General features: G+C 34.8%; 3 protein-coding genes across 11 annotated transcripts; all 3 read right to left on the bottom strand.

The window, feature by feature from the left end:
- Nucleotides 1-65: 65 nt before the first annotated feature.
- On the bottom strand, nt 66-6,874 carry LOC108209026 (FAM10 family protein At4g22670). Of its 7 annotated transcripts, XM_017379712.2 has the most exons (18): nt 6,721-6,873; nt 6,330-6,390; nt 5,977-6,126; nt 5,806-5,893; nt 5,384-5,464; nt 5,237-5,301; nt 4,681-4,821; nt 4,355-4,456; nt 3,983-4,186; nt 3,814-3,901; nt 3,348-3,428; nt 3,180-3,244; nt 2,567-2,707; nt 2,222-2,338; nt 2,029-2,128; nt 1,452-1,509; nt 860-1,063; nt 66-636 (listed from the first exon to the last, which is right to left on the bottom strand). In XM_017379712.2, the coding sequence occupies exons 1-16, from the start codon at nt 6,759-6,761 to the stop codon at nt 1,502-1,504; spliced, it is 1,533 nt and encodes a 510-aa protein (XP_017235201.1). In that variant the 5' UTR covers nt 6,762-6,873; the 3' UTR covers nt 66-636; nt 860-1,063; nt 1,452-1,501. The 7 variants fall into 7 exon arrangements, with proteins under 7 accessions (XP_017235201.1, XP_017235199.1, XP_017235202.1 ...); XM_017379710.2 differs by having other exon boundaries at nt 860-1,509; XM_017379713.2 differs by lacking the exon at nt 860-1,063.
- A 923-nt stretch (nt 6,875-7,797) lies between these two features.
- Nucleotides 7,798-13,286, bottom strand: LOC108209634 (plastidic glucose transporter 4). 2 transcript variants are annotated; one of them, XM_017380638.2, is made up of 14 exons: nt 13,054-13,286; nt 12,705-12,931; nt 12,192-12,303; nt 11,947-12,014; nt 11,586-11,718; nt 11,400-11,499; nt 11,213-11,325; nt 10,955-11,048; nt 10,663-10,816; nt 9,886-10,032; nt 9,731-9,804; nt 8,996-9,084; nt 8,801-8,915; nt 7,798-8,209 (listed from the first exon to the last, which is right to left on the bottom strand). In XM_017380638.2, exons 2-14 carry the CDS (start codon nt 12,916-12,918, stop codon nt 8,027-8,029), a joined length of 1,596 nt encoding a protein of 531 aa, XP_017236127.1. In that variant the 5' UTR covers nt 12,919-12,931; nt 13,054-13,286; the 3' UTR covers nt 7,798-8,026. The 2 variants fall into 2 exon arrangements, with proteins under 2 accessions (XP_017236127.1, XP_017236128.1); XM_017380639.2 differs by having other exon boundaries at nt 12,705-12,934; nt 13,054-13,268.
- Nucleotides 13,287-15,440: 2,154 nt separating this feature from the next.
- Nucleotides 15,441-16,515, bottom strand: LOC108208669 (non-specific lipid transfer protein GPI-anchored 7). 2 transcript variants are annotated; one of them, XM_064086365.1, is made up of 3 exons: nt 16,139-16,515; nt 15,829-15,849; nt 15,441-15,731 (listed from the first exon to the last, which is right to left on the bottom strand). In XM_064086365.1, the coding sequence occupies exons 1-3, from the start codon at nt 16,455-16,457 to the stop codon at nt 15,649-15,651; spliced, it is 423 nt and encodes a 140-aa protein (XP_063942435.1). In that variant the 5' UTR covers nt 16,458-16,515; the 3' UTR covers nt 15,441-15,648. The 2 variants fall into 2 exon arrangements, with proteins under 2 accessions (XP_063942435.1, XP_017234691.2); XM_017379202.2 differs by having other exon boundaries at nt 15,829-15,846; nt 16,139-16,512.
- Between the last annotated feature and the right edge of the window lie 1,540 nt (nt 16,516-18,055).

Below are 18,055 nucleotides of genomic sequence, written 5' to 3'. Positions count from 1 at the left end.
CACCGTAGTCCCATGCACACTTGAGTTGAGTATCAGCCGTGTGTTGCCACTTATTCAGAAACTGCTAGCAAACCAAAGACTATCGAACAAAGATTTAGGATACAGGAACTTTTAATGGGATCTTCTAGTATCTACTCAAGACTACCACATTTTTATTAATTTTTCTTTCTACTACCAGTTTACCATGTCACTGTGACAGTTCACAATAATGAAGCACAAGTGCATGATATAACAGACTGTAATGTGCGTCTCACTTTAACATAAAAACAGACAAGCAGCATCAATGCATCATGCACCCATTTTCTCCCTCTCCTTTCCAAGAAAAACCAGGGATCACACAGAATTACGGCAAGGAAGATCTCGATAGAGTATAAACATGACTTCAAAGACAATCCACTGTATGACAAAAACTACATGCCACAAGTAACTTGTTCGATCAAACTTAACAGAGAAGTTTTGAAAGAGAACCACTATCCCTGTTTAACTTTTCTCCCAAAGATTGGACTCATCATTAACCAATGTATCTGAGTCTGAAAAAACTGATCATATTAGGCCTGTAAACAAGTTAACAAATTTCCTAAGCACTGTACCCACGATTATGGTAATGGTCCTCAAAATCCCCTGAACCGTTCGCAACTGCAAGGAAAAATTGCAGAAGTTAGAGGACATTTGCACAACTTTCAACAAATGTAACCAAGACAATTGAGACATGCAACAAATTAGACGTTAACATTATAATTTGGAAAAAACAAGGTATCAATCTTGCTGATTTAATCAATATAGTGACACACCATAGTTCCATACTAAATATTCTAAAAGGGAACATCAATGGTCAAGGTTGACATATTATTCACATTACCTGAGACTCCTTACATCCACATTGTTAGTACCCAAAATTAATGCTGCATCTGAAATGATACTATAAACAACAATCACTTCTGACCCTCTTTTTGATAACAAAGTGTTCCATTTAAATATTAAAATAGTTTGAGAGTATGGTCAACAGCTTGTTGCTTAAAGTGCATCCCCTTTCCAATAGTTGCACTTGCACCACAAAATGATACTGTAATAGACATGAAAAAGATATACTCCCTCTGTTTTCAAATACTTGACGTTTGACTTTTTGGTACACAATTTTAAGAACTTTGACTGCATACTTAAAATTATTATATTTAAAATTTTCTTTTTCTGAATAAAATATTAATCTTATACTTTAATTCACAAAAAGAAAATTTTAAAAATATTAATTCTAGCTATGCACTCAACGCACTTAAAAGTATGTGCACAAAATTCAAACGTCAAGTATTTGAAAACAGAGGGAGTAGTTAGATCTTCGGGCACAGATCCGATTCGAAACCACTGAAAAGAAACGTTGTCCGGGACTTGACGACGTCTCAGTTCATTAATGACTTGGATGACATTCAAAAATTATTCAGAAGTATAAAATGTACCTTGTTGAGTAACACCAATGAATTCTGGGTTCTTCATTGTCGCCATTATCTCAGGATCCTAGTCGAATATTAAACAAAACAAAAAAAGAAAAAGAAATTCATGTTAGCAATAGAGAGTAGACAATTCTGCAATACAGTTCAATAAACATGTAATATCGTGTTCTAAACCATGTTATATAATCAATCCGACTTGCATTGTCAATTGCAGGGAATATTTTGCAGTAGTCAATGACACCTGCCCCACCCAGGGACGGAGCGAGGCTAGGGGCAGTGGGGGCACTTGCCTCCAGTAGCTTTTCTAGTGGTTAATATTTTCTGTTATATAGATTTTATCAAGTATAGTCTTGTCTCAATGGTCGAAGCATAAGATTTTTGCTGAGTTGGCTTACTTTTGATGCATGCCTACTGCACTTTTGTTTTTGATTTTTTTTTATTTGTTACCCTTTTTGATTGTTTTTGATTTATTACCCCAGGCTTGTGTGATTTAGGAGCCATTTTTTTTTTTTTTAATTTGTTGCCCCGGACTTGCCCCTGTCCCTGGCCCCACCCCCAGCTCCAGACATGCCTCCTTGCATACCCCCTGCCCCAGGCATGTTACCAGGAAAGCCTCCGCGCATTCCACCAGATCTCTTACTTGATGATGCCTTCTCTTGCCTCTTAGCCTTTTTATAAGCAGCCTGTTCAATTAGTGAAATTTCTTAGCCACAAGAAGTAATTAAACAAACGAACCTTAAAACTTGACAAATAAATCCAAATGTAAAGACAGTTACCTGAGCTTCAGCTTTGCGGCGTTTTCTTTCACTTTCGGCCTTTCTCTCCTCTCGCTCTTTGTGCAGCCTGTCATATTTCTGTCGGTGCTCCTCGATTTTGTGAGCATTGGGTTCCACCTGCATGGACCAAAATTGAGTTTTATAAACATCAATAAAATTACTGTTAACTGTCTGTTAGGTGTAAAACAATATACAATTAAGTAACCTATTAATATACATATACACACACGAGAGAGCGAGATGAAGTATTGATCTTCTGTTGACATCTCATTTAGAAGATAGAAGCTGCACAAGCCACAAGTATTTAAAAATAGGTAAATCTGAATTGATGTTACATGAGCCAACCTTCTTCAATGCGGCACTTATCTCCTCATCATGGTCTATGCTGGAAGCTACATGAAGATCCTTTACAGCCTCCTCCCACTGGCCAAGCATTGCTCGTGCCATTCCTCGAGATTTGTGGCCTTTAGCAGAATCAGGATTAATCTGCAACACAAAATTTCTAATTCAAAATGGTCCTCGGATAAAAGTGAAGTATCTCAACCTGCATTTTTTTTCATATAGAAAATGAAAGACCTGGTAATCAAACATTGTTGTTGAAGAAGTGAAAGTACACAACACTGTATGCATTTGAAAAAGGATTTTCATATCATTCATAATTAGGAAGGTTTAAGCTTTTATGTAAAATGGATAAACTAAGATAAGACAACTACAAAAAGAAGTATAGTTGTAAGGACAAATGGTAACAAGGACACGGATAATTACCAATGAGTTTAATATCTCATGAAAACTGATACAGAGAAATTTGTATAAATTAAGCATACAAAATATAAGAACCAGTTTGCAGCGGAAATCTTCATCAACAATTTCAATTTAGAGAGATTAGGCCTGTCATGATATTGATTATATTATAATGGTGGTGGTGACCACAGAGCACATCAAGAAAGCTAGGAACTACCTCTAGAGCAGCATGGGCATCTTGAATAGCAGCATTTGGTTTCTTCATCTTTATATACACAGTGGCTATAAAAATGGTTAACAGGGTGGGGTGGGGGGGGGGGGGGGGGGGGGTAAGAAGCTAGTAAAGATGACATAATCACAGTTTTCAAGCAATCAAGATATGTACCTCTTGTAGCGTACATCATAGCTGATGTAGGGTTGAGCAAGATAGCCTGTGTAAGGAGTTCAATTGCTTCCTCGTGATTGCCTGGGCCAACACATAACCATATTAGATTTCTTGATTGAATGTCCAAATTTCTAGAGTTCTGATCATTACTCAGCTGCATGTGTAACTAATTAATATATATCAACAACAAAATATTTAAATTCTATCTACTACAGCATATTTTGATGATTTTTCGTTTCACATATATTACAAAATTTTATCCTTCGTCATTTGAAAAAACTATAATTGACCTTTTTAATTACAGTCAATACACAACAACTATAGAGATACTCGTTAGATTCGGAATTTTCTTAAATTAAATGATGAAGTCTAATATTACAAATATTCGGCAGCTACAAACAGATATAATTTCCATAGCTTGTCTGAATTTGCTCAACTCACAAACACAAAACCAAAAGCAGTATACCTTCACAGACTGCTTCCATTGCCTTCCGCTTGGCTTCTTGAGCAGCATCACGGTTTTCCTCATTGACCTCAATAGAAGGATCTCCCATCTGCAACAACAAAAACTTTAATCTCAACATCTAAAAACAAAATAAGCAATTAAAAAAAAACAATATTAGTAAGCAAATTACCTTCTGCAGAGGATCATCATCAGGCTCGACAGTTTCACCTTCGAGCTCAATATCGGATTCAACTATCTCTTCCTCCTCCTCTGCATTCAGTGTCTTATGTGTAGCTTCTTCAACCTCCTCCACTTCATCGATGTCATTCTCATCACTATCATCCTCATCAGCATCATCCTGATCCTCATTACTATCATATCCCTCACAAGCCTTCTGTAGACCACATTCAGTATATATACACAAAGAGTCGGTCAAACTACAGACTTACAGAACTTTCTGACTATTCACACACCATATAATATGGGCACAAAAATATTTATCAAAAATAAAGATAAATATATTGTTATCGACGTGTCATACTATAATAGTAAAGACATTTACCTGAGCTTCAGCGTGACGTTCAGACTTTCTGTCCTCACTCTCTTTACGCAGCCTGGCATATCTCCGCTGGTGCTCCTTGATTTTCAGAACAATGGGTTCAACCTGCATGGAAAAAAAGAACACGCAAGACACATAAAAATTAATAAAATAGTGTCATGATATTCATCCTCTAAAAAGTAATGATAGTATCTAATTTCGTGTATCAAACAATATACTATTAAGTATTGCTTTGTTGTTGCCTGCTGACACCTTATTTTGAAGATACAAGCAGAAACAAAGTAACTACATATTAGTAGTGGATGACAACTCAAGTTGCCTGAGCCAACCTTCTTGAGTACAGAACTTATCTCCTCATCATAATCTATGTTGGAAGCCACATGAAGATCATTTGCAGCCACCTCCCACTGGCCAAGCATTGCTCGTGCCATTCCTCGTGATTTGTAGCCTTTTGCAGAATCAGGATTAATCTGCAACATGAATTGCCAATTCATTTGATCTTCGGATAATTATGTAACATCTTGACTTGCGCCATTTTTTTCTTTTAGCATAGCAACTGAAAGTCCAAGTAAAGGTATATATTTCATACATAGTTCTGGAACAAGTAGAATTGCACAATCCCATATAAGCCCCTTTAAGTTTTTATGAGAAATTGGAAAAATTAAGAAAGGGCAGCTACATATAGCAGTATAGTTGCAAGGACAAGTAATATTAAGGACAGTGATGATTGTCAATGAATCTAAAAAACAAATAACATTACTACCGGGAATTTGTTAACTATGTATATCATGCATACTGACCAGTCTGTAAGGGGTGAACTTCATCAACAAAATTGCCTTGAGAGAAAATTACAGTGGTGAGCACATTTAGAAAACTAAGAACTACCTCTAAAGCAGCATTGGCATCTCGTATAGCAGCATTTGGTTTCTTCATCATAATGTACACAGCGGCTGCAAAACATGTGGAAAGTGAAAAGTAGGCAATGGGACACAATCCGGGTCATCTGAGATAAAGCTTCAGCTTGGCACATACCTCTAGTGGCGTACATCATAGCTGATGCAGGATTTAGGAGGATAGCCTGTGTAAGGTGCTCAATCGCTTCCTCATATTTACCTTGCCAACACGGTACCATATTTAGATACTAAAATGTATTCAACCTAGCATAGAACTTCAATTGCTAATTTCAGTTTGGCATTTCCGTAAAAATAAGAATATGTTCTATCCTTATTAGGAGAAGGTATTAAGCAATGCTTTCCAATTAATTATAGTCAATACCAAAACATAGATACTTTTTAGATTTGGATTATTTTCAAATTAAATTCTCATATAGCAGAAATAATTCTCATACAACATCTGAATCTGCTCTGCTCATAAAATTCTCATGTCAAACACTCCACTCTACACAACACAACACAACACACTCACACACAAACGCAAAACCAAAAGCAAGATACCTTCAGAAGTTGCTTCTACAGCCTTCCCCTTGGCCTCCTGAGCAGCAATGCGATTCTCCTCACTAACCTCAACAGAAAGATCTCCCATCTACAACAACATAAACCACAATCTCAACTTCCAAACACAAATTTCACTCAACAATAGGAAACATAATGTCATAAACAAAATACCCTATGCGGAGGATCATTATCAGGCTCAACACTTCCGCCTTCGACCTCAACATCAGATTCAACTATCTCTTCATCCATATCATCCTCCACGTCATCCATATCATCTTCATCACTATCATCCACCTCACAAGCCTTCCGTAAAACGTATATCTATCGAGTCATGTACACCAAGTACATACACATATAGATAACATTTGACATGTATTTCGGAACAATAATCTGGCTCAAAATTCATGAACTCATCAAACAAAATTCATTAAAATGCAAAAACTAATAATTACTACAAATAAGTTCAACAAATATGCAAAAAAATGCATATATCACACTTAGATTCCAAAATATATAAGAATTACCGATTCGCAGTCTCCAAATTTGGAAGCAGACTGAGGAAGCTCACCACCAATAGGTCTAGTACTGATACAAAAGAAGAAAATTAGGCAAAAACAACTCAACAAAATCTCAAAATTTTCCGTACCAAAATATTTCTCGAAACAATATTACGGCAAAAAATCGACACAAAAAGTCAGAAATCAACGATATCAAGTTAACATTCTATTTTTATTTTTCGTATCTGATATTTTCGATATACAATATTTTACCGCAAACAAAAGAAACATGAAGTCAAAATCATGAAAATGAACACATTATATTTATATTTTCGATATCAAATATTTCCGAGAGACAATATTTTGTGACGAACAAACAAAACGAAAAGTCGTAAACCAGTAGAATGGAATGACAGACCTTTGGACCGAGTCGTTTACATCTTTTCTTTTTGCTTCCATGGCTGCTACAGTAGGGTTTCACTTCTACAAGTTTTTTGTGTAGCAGTGTAAGAAAGGGGTTTAAATACAGAATGATTTATTGTTACTCTATCTTGTTGCCCAAGTTTTTTTATTTGATACAGTACAGAGAGGTGTGGAGTCTAGAATGTTCGATATCAGTAGACTCTTGTTTTTTCTTTACAACGGTAAGTTAACGGACTCATTTTTACTTTTTACTGCTGCTGTTGGTCGAAAGTAACGTTCAACAGGGATGCAAGACTTCACTTATCTCCCTGCAAGCTCCCGTTCCCGTTTGGGCTGGTATACAACTAATACAAGTGAGTAGTTAATAAGTTTTAATTTTTTTAAACTAAATTCATTAATAATTAAAAAAAACCCGCTCTTACAAGTTACACCCAACCTCGAACCTGGACCTAGTTTTCAAAAGGATCCACTTTTAAGTTTTAACATTTCACTTAAACATAGAAGGGCAGAAATTACCTGAAAAATAACTCAGCTAGGTGATTCATGTAATTTTTGTCAACTTATAGCGGCTTATAAGCCGTTCCAAACAAATATTTTATCAAATTCACAATTTGTTAGACTAATTTAAAGATGCTTAACTTTCAAATTGTAATGCAGGATTTTAGTTCTAATTATGTCATTATTTTACGAATTATAATATGGTCCATTATTTAGCGACTCAAAATATGTTTGAACTCATGGAACGAGGAATCAGGAGTTGGGACAAACGAACTGATACGATAATTGTAGATTTGATTATTAAAATAATTCATCGCACAGTAATTTTTTTTAGGGGGCGTTTGGATTGAGGTCGGGAATGGGAATCGGGAATGGGAATGGGGGGTATGGGAATGGGGGTTAATGGGAATAGGAATGGTATGGTAACCCAAGGGGTGGGAGGGACATGATTTAACCATCCAAAAGGATTGGGGTTCCCATTCCATCGCACCAAATAACTAATCCAAACACTTGTTATGGGATTAAGGTTCCGATTCCCGTTAACCGGGCTCATTAACCATGAACCAAACACCCCTAGTGCGATTACCCGAAGACAACCATCATACTGATTTTTCCCCACTAATATGACGCAATTCACAGTGATGAATAATGGTGGAAACGTGCGAGATTTCAGTATAACTTGTTCCAAAGAAACAAGATCTGCTACATATATTTAACAAATAGACAAACATCCTCAGATCAAAATTCCCAACCAGAAAGCTACAAACAATCTCCGTCTTTGCAGGCATTGTACTTTAATATCTTCATACTGCTGGGTTTAGTTCACGTTCAATCTCCTCCAGTGATCTGCCTTTAGTCTCTACAACATTACCGGATATATACAAGACAGCAAGTAGACAGACGGATGCAAATCCAAGGTACACTTTGCTGATCCCAAACTTAGTTACAACACTCAAGAAATAGAGGCCAATAACGAAGTTTGATACCTGTTCATAAGTAGGAAGACAGATATATTGTAAGATGAACATATAACATGCAGCATGCCCGAAACCGAAAATAACATGCCTTCAGTGTGCTAAGCAGGTTTCCAAGTTGAAGAGGGTGTTCTGTGCTAAAATATAATATGGTTTTAGGAAAACCTCCACCAAACACCTTGAGGTCAGAGCTCTTGATCTGGAGAGGTCTCGAGTTCTTATTGTCACACCCCCAATAATCTCAAAAAATTTTATGGAAACAAAGGGAAACTATTGCCCCAAAGATTGGAGCCTGTGATCCACTCTTCAACTTAAAAATGGTGTATCATATGTCCATGCATGTATATATCTACTAAATAAACTACATGCATAATTATTCAGAATGCAGCGGACGAAGTCGGGTTATGATAACTGTGGAGGTGAAAATTGCCCAATGCTGTTCCGGATTATGGAGGTGCAGTCACCCCCCCTCTAATTTTTAATAATATAATACCTCGGGGTAAAGAGCCTATGAAATATTGACCTTGCAATATTTTGATTTAGTGCCATAACAATTGCCATGGTAAATTCTTAGAAATCTAATATTACTTCATCACAGCTTACCCAGTGCATGCCTAATGACAAGGCAACTGCTTTCGCTCTGATTCGGGAAGCAAATATCTCCGGAAGTAATAGGGCAGGGACAGGACCAGCACCAAGAGAAAAGGACAACACATATCTAAAACATATACAGCAAAGCACAGATTAGCTGTTGCACCTAAGAAAATCCATGAAGTATAAGAGAGTTGCACAACTTACAGAACAGTGCCAACAACAGCTAGTGTGCCAGAGTATGGTGCAAGAACATTCCAGGAGAAGGAGAGTGAAAGCAGCAACATTGAAGCAGCCTTCAAAATAAAATTAGAAAGTAAATTACCATAAATATGTGGTGTATCATTGAAGTTGAACTACAGTTGCAGAACTAGCGAAATGCAAGACCAAAGGGCAATGTTCATCAATAGAGATATATTGACCCTTTAGGGAAATACTAGTAGAATTACACTTTCGTGACCAACAAATGAGGAAAAATATATAAGCATCATCACAAAAAATTTATCTACTTTAGTCTCGTTGCATTTGTAGACTATCTGAAACAACACAGGACATTTTATCTATAAATAGACACACATGATATGATATAAGCCATTTTCCCCAAAGTTGCAATTGAAGCCTGATTTGACCATGACAGAGAAAAAATTGCAAGGAACCTTCCCCCAGAGCAGAGGGTGGACCTAGGCTAGTATTATCAATTCTAGCTTCCCCATATTGATAAAAATTGTGTACACCAAGTAAACGTTAAATCAATAATAGCAGTTGGGCACAATACTAATCAAGGAACATAGAGTAGATGCTAAAAATACAATGTCTGTCCGAAGTTAAATATAAACATTCTTTTAACAAACCAGATTGAAAAGCAAAGACTGTGTCACTTTTTATTAACTTATAAAGGCTTATCCTAAATATGTAAAATTGATGCTTGATAGGCAACAATACCATTCCTGTGAAGCTTATAAGAAGTAGACTTTTTCTTCCTTGCTTGTCCATCAGAGAAGATGCCACAGTCGTGCCTGCAACATCATTGCATATCAATCTCATTAATCATTAAATCATTACCACTTATTTTTAGGAAAAAACTTGCAGAAACTGACCGAAAACGTTTGATGCCCCAACCAGAGCACTGGCTGCAACATCAGAGACTATTCCAGCACTCCGAAACACAGAGGTAGAGTAATATACGACAGCATTTATGCCAGCCAACTGTTGGAACAGGAAAAGAGCAGCACCAACATTGACAACTGCATTAAGACATTTAGGTCAGAAAGGTGTCTTCTTAACCTAGTAGGCTAGTACGAGATACTAAGGAACATTCTAGATTGAGAATCTAGAATCAGAGAGTCACCTACTACTTAGTCCTATTATGCTATATTGCTCAAGTTTACTTTAAGTGGAATTCTCTCCCTATTCTTTCTTTTCTGCTCCATTCATCCCATATTACACGTTCTAATTGATTTTAAGAAAATGTAAAAACATACTTGTAAACATTTCTTTATGTTTTTTTTTGTATAAAAAACAGGAAGTTCAATATTTAAATGAAACAAAAAACATGAGAAAAATAACATCTACAAGAATGTTCAATATATGCATAGACATGCATGAAAAAAACTTGAAATATTAGGACGCTTTTTGTGGGACTGAAAGAGTATTTAATTTGGAAGAATGAGATAGGGTGCAGCGGTAATTTGGGGGGGGGGGGGGGGGGGGGGCTGTATCGGGGAGGCGAACTACTTTTTTATGTTCATTATGCTTTTATACATATGCCTCAATATCGATTAGGGCCTATGATGTCAATAAGCAGTATTAAGGTCTGATTCCCAATATTCCCACCATACTCTAATACGTCAAGCTTCCATTCTCTGATCTTTTACCTTTCCAGTATCGGCTACTGAACAGATCAAACCAGCCAGCTTCTGGTTCCGTAGTACCTCGACTAGATGCATCTAAGTCATCCATAACCTCCCTGACCTTTTCTTTTCCAAATAATCTTTTTATAGCTACTTCAGCTTCAGCGATTCTTCCTTGCTGGAATGCCAAAGCAACGTAGTCACATTTCAATCATCTAATGTTGTTCAGTTAACATGCTAAAGTGAGACTAGCAGCTGATCACACAATCTGCTTGTATCAGAAAACCATACATGAATAGAATTTTGTGAACAAAACCTGATAAAGCCACCGCGGACTTTCTGGAGAGACTGCCATACCTACTGCCAATAGAACAGAGGGAATGCCTGCGATACCAAACATAGTCCTCCACCTGACACAAAAATCATAATGTCAACAAGAAGGAAATGTCAGTAGAAGTTTAATGCAGCAGGTTTAAATAATTGATTAATAACGTCATGTTTCAGCATAATCCCATCACCAGGCGAAGATTTCTATGTCATCTGAAACTTATATAACACATGCAACAGGAAATACCATAGAGGGTTTGATGCTAATGGTAATCCAGCAACCAACGCTGCAAGAATTCCCACACAGATAAACAGCTGGTTCACTGATCCAAGTGTGCCACGTATCTCGGTTGGTGAGATCTGACCCAATATTGAGAGGTTAAAGAACCAAAATATTATAGGCAAGATAGAAAATGCTCCTAAGAAGTTATTACCTCAGATATGTAAAGTGGCACAATGGCAGATGAGATGCCGATACCAATTCCAGCAAGTAAGCGGCCTACTATCATTGTCTGAACACTCTGAGCTGTGGCACTGAAAAGTTGGATCATCTAAGACAAGTGATCTACATTAAGTAAAAAAAAAAAACCCAAATTCAATTTGCAAGAAAAGGAACAGACCACAGAAATGCTCCAACTGCAAGTGGGATTGCATCCAATTGAAAGGTCTTTGTTCTGCCAAATTTGTCAGCCAATGCTCCTCCAGTAAATGAGCCCACGGTGGCACCAGCAAGAAGTGTGCTGACAACCCATCCTGTTCATTCATCAAATATTATCTCAGAATCTTATTCATATCTCATGTGGGTGTGGGTGTGGGTGTGGCCTTACAGTTCAAGACTTAATAAAGGGAACTTTTGCATAGCTGTAAGACCTTATTCTGGTCTCAGAAAAGGTACTAAAAATTTGCACATGGTGCTGTAATGGTAGAAAGTGTCCCTTATCCTTCAAACAAAGGGCCCATAACAAGCCAAGAAATACTTACCTTGTAAAACAGCATTTTCAGCAATCCCAAGATCCTTAGAGAGGTACTCAAGAGCGCCATTAACCACCCTGAAGCGAATATGGAACTTTCTTAGGGAAACTTATGCTTGTTTACAATATGAAACTGGAAAAAGTGGACAAGGAGAAGGTAATATGAATCATCGAATTCAGACACTGGAAATGCAAATGAGCAGTTGCAAGCATATAGAGAATTCAAGTCTAGACAGCACGGAAGAGTGTTATTACCCTAAATGATATCCAAACAAAATGGCTCCCAAACAAGCAACTCCCACATAAGGCAGTACTGAACTAGAGGATTTCTCTTGAACTTTTGTAGGAGCAACATCCTCCGAGTCTCCTTGTACAATTAAAATTTTGACGTCAGATGAATATATAGCCGGATATGTAAATGTATCAATTGCTGGTAAACAAGAAACCGGCATAATTGTTTGATTCGCTAAAGGATGAAAATGATTGCAATTACATAAATAGTGTGTTTCATGTTTTAATAATGCTCACTACGACTACAATCTACCAGGCCAAAGCAATCATATCTATTCAGACCAAACATTAATACAACACAAACAAAAGCATCCCATAACTAGTAACACGCATCTACCAAAAAATTGACGGTTTCACCAAATTAGAACAAGTCAAAGTCAACCAAAGCCTATACAAGTCAATTAGCAAACTAACAATTCAATGCTCACAAAAATTGTAACAGCAGCATCTCAAAAATATTCGAAAAGCGGAAACAACCTGCAGCTTGAGCTCTAACTAATCTCGACTTGACCGATGTTGAGAGCAATGAGTTACTAGACTTCATCGCAACAGAATTGAAACGCAGTCCAAACAAAGCCTTTCTCGAAAGCACAACACGAGAGTTTGTTAAGTTTGTTATTGTTCTGTTAGTTGAATTTGTTACAAGTCGAAAGTCAACGCCGGAACGACCGATACAACTTGTAGCCTGCATTTTGATAACCTGCCTGCTTCATAGACAATACATACATACACAATTACAACAGCAGATCCATTATTCTTTATGCATTGCAAACAAATCAACAATAAAATTAATAATCAAAATCATGATGAGATTCAGCGAACTTACGAGTGAATTTTATTAAGTAGAGTGAGTAATCATGGTTTTGTGATGATTTTGATTTGTATGGAGATTGTACTGTACGGAGCTTTGGAGGAGGAGGTACCGAGAGTATCGAATGAGGTGTCTTCGTAGAGTACAAAGCACCAGGTGGAGATCTCAATCTCTTTCTGTGTATTATTATTTTCCCAAAACCTCATCTATCTGCTCACGTTCAAGATGATTTGGATAAAACCTTGCTGAAAATGATTAATTAAATACGTTAGGAATATTTTATTTCAAAATAAATATAACAAAACCGGCGAGAGATAGATTAAGAGGGTGGTATTGTATTATGATTTTTAATGATTTTTATTGATTTTTAAAATGCAGGTGTATTCAATTAAAATTTTTAAATACTCTTTAAAAGTAAGCAGGTATTGTATCAGGATTTTTAAAAAGTCTTTCAAAATTTGAGGTATTGAATTACAACTTTTAAAGAGTTATCAAAAGTCGGTTGTTATTCAATGTATCAATGATTTTGGTGGAAAAATACAATTGATAGACTTTTAATGACTTTTCATGACAAACTATATATATTTTTTCAGAAAATTATCAGGCTATTATTGAAAAGATTTGACATGACTTTATCTTATCTCAATAAACCAGTCGTTTTTCCTTTAAACAAAATCAAACCCAGAAACCCGTCCTTGTTTATCTTCTTTTGTTTCCTTAACTCCTTTCTTCTTTTACTGAAACTCTACACCACCACATCAGTAGCCTGGGAACTCTTACTTCTAGCTTCTCAAGATTAACTACTTGGACATGATATTCATCAAAAAAAATGCAATCTTATTTTATTGGTCATTTTCGATCTGAACAATTGCTTGTATCTGATATTAGTTACCTGATCACAAAAATCTAAAGTATCTGTATTATGCAAGAATCAACAATTAAATAACACAACAACTTGATCCACATGAAATAATCACTGAAGTACCAAAAAAGTTACTAGTAAAACAAGGACATCCAGCTTTATAATTATATCAGATTATGCAGCATAAAAATTCTGTAAATTACAACACGAGCAGTCACAAAGATATAGAAAATATAGAGTACATGAAACACAAATTAGCCAATAAAAAGTATAACAAAAGGTCGAGAGAGGTTATTTATGATTTTAATAAAAGTCTATTAAAGTATTTGAAAGTCATGAATTTGTAAAAAAAAAAGTCCGTTAAAATTTTTAAAAGTCATAGTCTTAGGAGTCATAAATTTTTTTTGAAATCTTAAGAAGTCGACAAGAGTCATTAAAAGTCTATAAAATCTATTAAAGTCATCCTCGCAAAATTTGTTATTAAAAGTCATGATACAATACCAGCCCCTAAATATATACACAAATATAATTATGATCATGTAATTTGTTTCAACTTTTAAATGAAATTCAGATATAATTTGATTCTTATATATATCTTTTTAACTAAAATTTAAGGTCCTAAGTTTTAGTTATCGATTATTATTCTAAATATCATTAGCATAAAAAGATCATAACTAAATTACTAATATTATGATTGATGATAAATATTTCTTTTAAGTCATGTGAGGGTATCATCAAATCTTAAATTATATTATGAATATTTGAATATTATTAAAACAAAATTTAATTTATTTTTATTTGAAAGAAAATTAAAAACATTGTTATTTGAAATTTCAAAAAAAATTATTCAACATGAATCAAACATATCACATAATTTAATATAAGAAAAATATCCAAAATATTTGTTGTGATTGTTAACTTATCCAAAATATTTATTTTCAAAATATTATCCAAAATAACTGTAAATTACAATACTGAACTATCGACTCCAAAATAACACATGTTTAGATGACTCACTGAGAGTATCTAGTGGTTATTTCGGTGAATATCGATGTTTTGATCAAATATTTGTATTTTGGATATTCATCTTTTCATATATTTAATATATTTCAAATTATTAAATAAATTGTAATATTTTTATAAGAGATATATTAAAACACCAAAATATTTTTTAAATTTATGTCACTTAAATATTGATTTTTCTCCAATAAATATTATATTATGAGACATTTTGAGAAATTTAAAGAAAATAATTTAAGAGGTATGTAATAAATCTTGGTTTAGCTAAAAGCTGAGTGGGGCACTTCTCCGTACTAAACATGTGTGTCCGCCCATGCGTTTTTCTGTAATATTGTAATTTTGCTAGAAGTGTATCTATATTCTTCAGACGGGATGAAGTTAGACTTTGCAAGAATTTTGCTGGACCGAGCCGCGGAATCAAGCGACTAGAGAGGGTCGGTCTAGAATAAAGTACCAGTTGATCTTAGAAAATTAAAATCATATTTTGGTGATATATTGTTTACTGGGCTCGGACTACAAATTTAACACTAAAATCACAGATGCGTGCTGAAAATTAAAGAGGTTAACAGAGATTACATGAGATTAGATAGGAAAACATGATATTACTTGAATAACTTGACACATGTAAATAATACAACAAAAACATGAAAACATCGAAGCTGATCCATATCTTATGCTTCCGCTACGAGTACTCAAACTGAAGAATTCTCAGATTGCGAAAGTGTTACTCAAAAGAGCATTGCAGAGACCAATATCATTACTGAGCTAAAGAATCCTGTAGCCGCGATCTTGCCGACACTGCTTGAAGGTCCTGCGAAGCGAAAAAAAGAGAGAGTGAGTGGAAATTATTAGCTCGGATCAGATTGTAAAGACATTGCAGAATCGAATAATGAAACCACATTATTTACCTGGAGACGGAGCTGATGCTGCTAGAAAAGAACAAAAAATAAATTAGAAATCTTCGGACAACCCAAATTAATCGAAACAACAATAATGATTTCGAAATATAGTGTACCGAATAATAACGTCACAAAAGACCATTTGATAAACGAGTTTATCCATGTATACATGGTCCAATGTTGCACAATATATATTTATCCGGTAATATTATCTGATTTGGGATATTGATTTATTTTCATAAATAATGAAACAATACTCACACACAAGCGAAATTCTTAAATATATTTATATTAGGATTTAATTTTTCGAATTACTAACCCGTGCATACATCGAAACTGACACTGATGCCACACCGACCAGGCATCTCCATAGCCTGCGTAACATTAATATTAAAAGACTTGAGCAAATCAGTGTTAGTGTAGAGTTTACACAGACAAGGAAGCTCATTAGTTAAAGCTTCTTTCAACGGTGCACAACAAGTCTCCGGTGGCGTGGTTGTCGTGTTGAGAGAATCAGCGCAGCCCATCAGCTTCTGAACACACGGTGGAAGGGTCTGAGCTTCTGTTACGAAACTCGCCGTCATGGCCACCACTATCACAGCCACAACCAAGCTGTTCATTCTTGTTAAACCAGCCATTACTGAGTTTAATTAATTAGTTTTGCTGATGTTTATCTTGATTTGAAAGATGTTTAAGCAATGTACAACAAGTGCAGGTGTATATATAAGTTCTTGCTGCGGTCTCTACTATAGGTGATTTGTCACTTTCTTGCATGTGTTTATTCTTATGCTGCAGCCTGCCGCAAACAAAATGCCAACACTCTACTTCATAAATTATACAGTAAAGAACAATCATTGCTCCCGTTAAAAACAGCTTTTTTTCGGTGATATATGTTTGATAAATTTGAAAATAAATTTGTACAAACTTTTTTTCTTAAAAGAGTATGTTCGTATATATTTACAAAAACTTCAATTGTCAAGAATTTCATTATTAAATTTATCAAAATTATTATTTTTTGCAAGAATTATTTTTTAAATTATATTTTAGTCTATTCATTCCAGTTTTTGATTATGCGTTTAAAAAAGAGGTTCAGAATACTATTAATATTATGAAATTTTAAGATTTACCATCTGCTAGCCTCTGACCGTATGATGAACGAGTGATTTTTAATTATTAATAAAAAAATTTATATTTAAATTAATAATTTATTTTATTATATTACTGACGAGATACGAACTTAATAGTATCATATTGAAATATAAAAAATCAATTTAGCGATTTTAATCAAATTTAAGTAGTCTAATGATAATAAATAAAAACAAAGGATTAAATTTTTAAATATTTATTTTTAATAATATAATATAAATTTCTAATACGGCAAAAATTTTGTGAAATATTATTATGAATGAATCAGACTAAAAACAGAATACATAGAGACCGTTAGGTTGCTACAAAACCAAAGAATATACTATTATAGTTTGCTCCGCTGACAACCGAAAGATGAACTAGCAACAATCTTGTAGAAATCGATATTATAAAATGGATTAGTTTTCTGAGTTTGTGCTGATTGATTAATTGACAGTAACAGCTGATTCACAACGTTAGTGCAATTACACAATGAAAGAAATATAAAATACAGTAAGGAAAATTCTAGGGACCCCAAATATTTATCCCAAAATTTTTTCCCAAATGATGTGGCGAAATTTCATTGGTTGCATTCATTCTCATAATAATGAGGCCCCCCTGCAGATTCATCAATCACCCAATCAAATATCGCCACTTGTTATCCACGTCATTTGGTAACAAATTTTGGGGAAAAAAATTTGGTGCCTCTAGCATTGCTCATACAGTAATATGCTTTCGGCTAAATTTAGTGCAGCAAAAATTTATAACTCCTATAAATATCCGAAATTGAAGAACAGTCTAATTAAGTTACTTGAACGGGTATCCTCAAATTTAATAAATCATTACATTTTAATATGATAAAAATTAAAAAACCAATTTTAAAATTAATTAGGTCAGATTAATCGATTTTTTCAACAATCAACAAATGATTAGAGCAAAAAAAGTTGGTTAGAGGAAGCGAAAAGCTTTTCTCTCATAAATTATCTTTTTCCAAATATTTTAGAAAAATCACATTTTTAAGTTTAACCAAACGATTTCAGAAACTTTCCCGTGAAAACACTAAGTTGATAAATAATTACTCCCTCCGTCCCCTTCAATTATTTACATTGGA

This window comes from Daucus carota, chromosome 2, assembly GCF_001625215.2.
Source record: "Daucus carota subsp. sativus chromosome 2, DH1 v3.0, whole genome shotgun sequence".
Lineage (NCBI taxonomy): Eukaryota > Viridiplantae > Streptophyta > Magnoliopsida > Apiales > Apiaceae > Daucus > Daucus carota.
The sequence above is the reverse complement of the archived record's forward strand: the minus strand, read 5'-3'. Positions and strand labels throughout refer to the sequence as shown.